The following is a 2,356-nucleotide window of genomic DNA, read 5'->3' on the forward strand; positions in this document are numbered from 1 at the left end:
CTCTCGGACCAAAAGAGATATGCACACTCCGGTAAACACAAGAAACAAGAGAGAAACTGAATAGATCAAAAGATGGCTCAGAAACCCGCCAATAACCAGATCTATTCAACCAGAAACCAATCCAAGGGAGCACCGTTGAATCTGACTAGAGATCAACCTCTCACCACAGAAGTCAACACCACACAACTCAACCACACAGGATCTGGAAGCACCGAACACCAACTCACACAGAAAAACCTCACACAGAAACCCTAATCCTTCACAACTCTCAGCAACCAAAGCAGTTGCCTTCACCACCACTCACACTTGTCCACTCACTGAAGAAACCGTGAGAGATTACCCAAGAACAGTGGAAGATCCATCGGAGAAGAAAGGGAATTCAGAGAGAGAGATTTAGGTCTAGCGAGAGATGAGAGAGAGAGAGAGAGAGAGAGAGAGATAGATTGAATGAGAGACTCAAGAGTCTCTCCACTCACATAACTAACACACTCCACAATCCAACGGCTCAAAGCCATAATCCGGGTGAGTGACCACGTGGCAGCATCTGGGCAAGAGGTAAGACATTTGGGCTTAGCCCAAAACAATAACACATGGGCCAAATAAATAACCAGCCCAATAGAAAGTCCATCAATATTCAACACGTCCCATAAAAATATGTGTATTCAATTTTTGGAAAGTTATACTCCTATCAATTTAATAATATAGATCTCACTATCCACTAACACTACTTTAACAACCATTTTCCTCCTCTCTCTTACTTTACCATACCATTCCCCCCCCCCCCTCCTCTCTCTCTCTTACTTTATCAATTTTGTCTTAATTCTCGTGCCATACTTATTGTCTATATTTTTATGGGACGGATGGATAATAATATGACCGTATCAAAAGCTGATGTAAAATTATTGAATTCTACTTTAGTTATAGTATAGTACTGTATTATTCTTCATTCAATGAGGAATGGGTGACCGAAATCAATGTGAATTTAGAAATTGTTCAAGGACAGAATGTAATGAGATAGTCGTTCCCGGTTGGGCACGTAAGTAAGCTGGTTTGATCATCGTAAGCATAGCTATAAGCCTCCGGGCATTGCGACTTGAATATCTGCGAGTATCTCGTGGGCTTGCACGTCGCTGGGCTGCTATATGCGCCGGTGCAGCAATACTGCGGCTGGTTGAGTGCAAGACACGCACTCTTGCACCCAACCACCCCGCCGTTCCCCACTCTCACCGCCAGTTCATCCGGGCAGCCTTTGTTATTGATATCAACCAGGCAACTCGTGGTCGGGCAGTTTCCTCCGGCAGAGGTGACCGTTACTGGAAGATTGAATCCGTCAACAAGGCTCACGTCGTAGAAGTCTTTGCCTTGGTCCCCTGCTAGTGTGAATTCCACTAGGGTTGCAGGAGGAGTGCCACCGGCGCCGTTGCATTCGATTTGGCTCGAGTTACAATCAGCGATTTCGCAGGTGAACCGGCCAGAGTTGGAGCATTGGAACCGGGCCCAGATTCGACCGGACCATGGAGCCGGAATGGTGAGAGCTCTTGAAGCCTGTGATGATAGCTCGAACCCGGTTTGGACTGGCGAACCGGCTCCGGTTTGAGCTGCCGGCCATATTGTGAATGGACAATTGTTTCTCACGGTGAATACGGCAGAATCAACAACCCCTGCAACAATAATTCAATGTACTTTTATGTTATGCACTTTTCGCAAAGAAATTGAGAATAGGGAGAGATAAAGACTTACAGGAAAAACAACATATAGCAAGAAGAAGGAAAGTGAATATCTTATTTTCCATTGGAGACGAATTCAAGCTAGTTGATTTGTTATTTAGTTTGAATTTAGTAATATGCTTCCTATCTATACTACTCAACCCGATAAAACCTGCATTCTCCAATCAAATTATGTGAAGATCCGGCAATATATTTGCATCTGACATGCAATATCGTGTACTTAATATTCGACTTGATTATGTAATGAATATACAAACACGCAATATTTAGTCATGCCATAAATCATCAATAATTATATACTGTACGTAATATTTTGGATTATTTTTATTATTAATTGGAAATATTCTAAGCTTAGTAATTGAACTAGGAAGGGGACATGTGATACACTAAAATGCTTTTTATTTCCCTGTTTGAGATCTCTGCTTGCCCGTTGGCCTGAGGGTGGTAAGGACTGGATAGGCGGTGATGAACTCCGTACTTCTTCATCAATGCTTCGACCGTTCGGTTGCAGAAGTGAGTCCCTTGATCGGAGATGATTGCCCTTTGTATCCCAAATCGGCTGAATATATGACTTTTGAGGAACTTGGTGACTTCTTTAGATTCACAAGTGCTTGTGGCCTTGGCTTCTA

At 43.2% G+C, this 2,356-nt stretch overlaps 1 protein-coding gene across 1 annotated transcript; it reads right to left on the minus strand.

The window, feature by feature from the left end:
* Positions 1 to 962: 962 nt before the first annotated feature.
* On the minus strand, positions 963 to 1,792 carry LOC125221001 (thaumatin-like protein 1). The gene is made up of 2 exons (XM_048123122.1): positions 1,741 to 1,792; positions 963 to 1,661 (listed from the first exon to the last, which is right to left on the minus strand). Exons 1-2 carry the CDS (start codon positions 1,790 to 1,792, stop codon positions 994 to 996), a joined length of 720 nt encoding a protein of 239 aa, XP_047979079.1. The 3' UTR covers positions 963 to 993.
* Positions 1,793 to 2,356: the final 564 nt, after the last annotated feature.

This window comes from Salvia hispanica, chromosome 4 (assembly GCF_023119035.1).
Source record: "Salvia hispanica cultivar TCC Black 2014 chromosome 4, UniMelb_Shisp_WGS_1.0, whole genome shotgun sequence".
Lineage (NCBI taxonomy): Eukaryota > Viridiplantae > Streptophyta > Magnoliopsida > Lamiales > Lamiaceae > Salvia > Salvia hispanica.

Excerpts from the sequence above, each read along its gene's own strand:
- LOC125221001 (XM_048123122.1), bottom strand. The coding sequence starts at position 1,792 with ATGGAAAATAAGATATTCACTTTCCTTCTTCTTGCTATATGTTGTTTT. Across the intron at positions 1,662-1,740 it reads TGCTATATGTTGTTTTTCCT|GGGTTGTTGATTCTGCCGTA; the intron begins GTAAGTCTTTAT and ends TTATTGTTGCAG.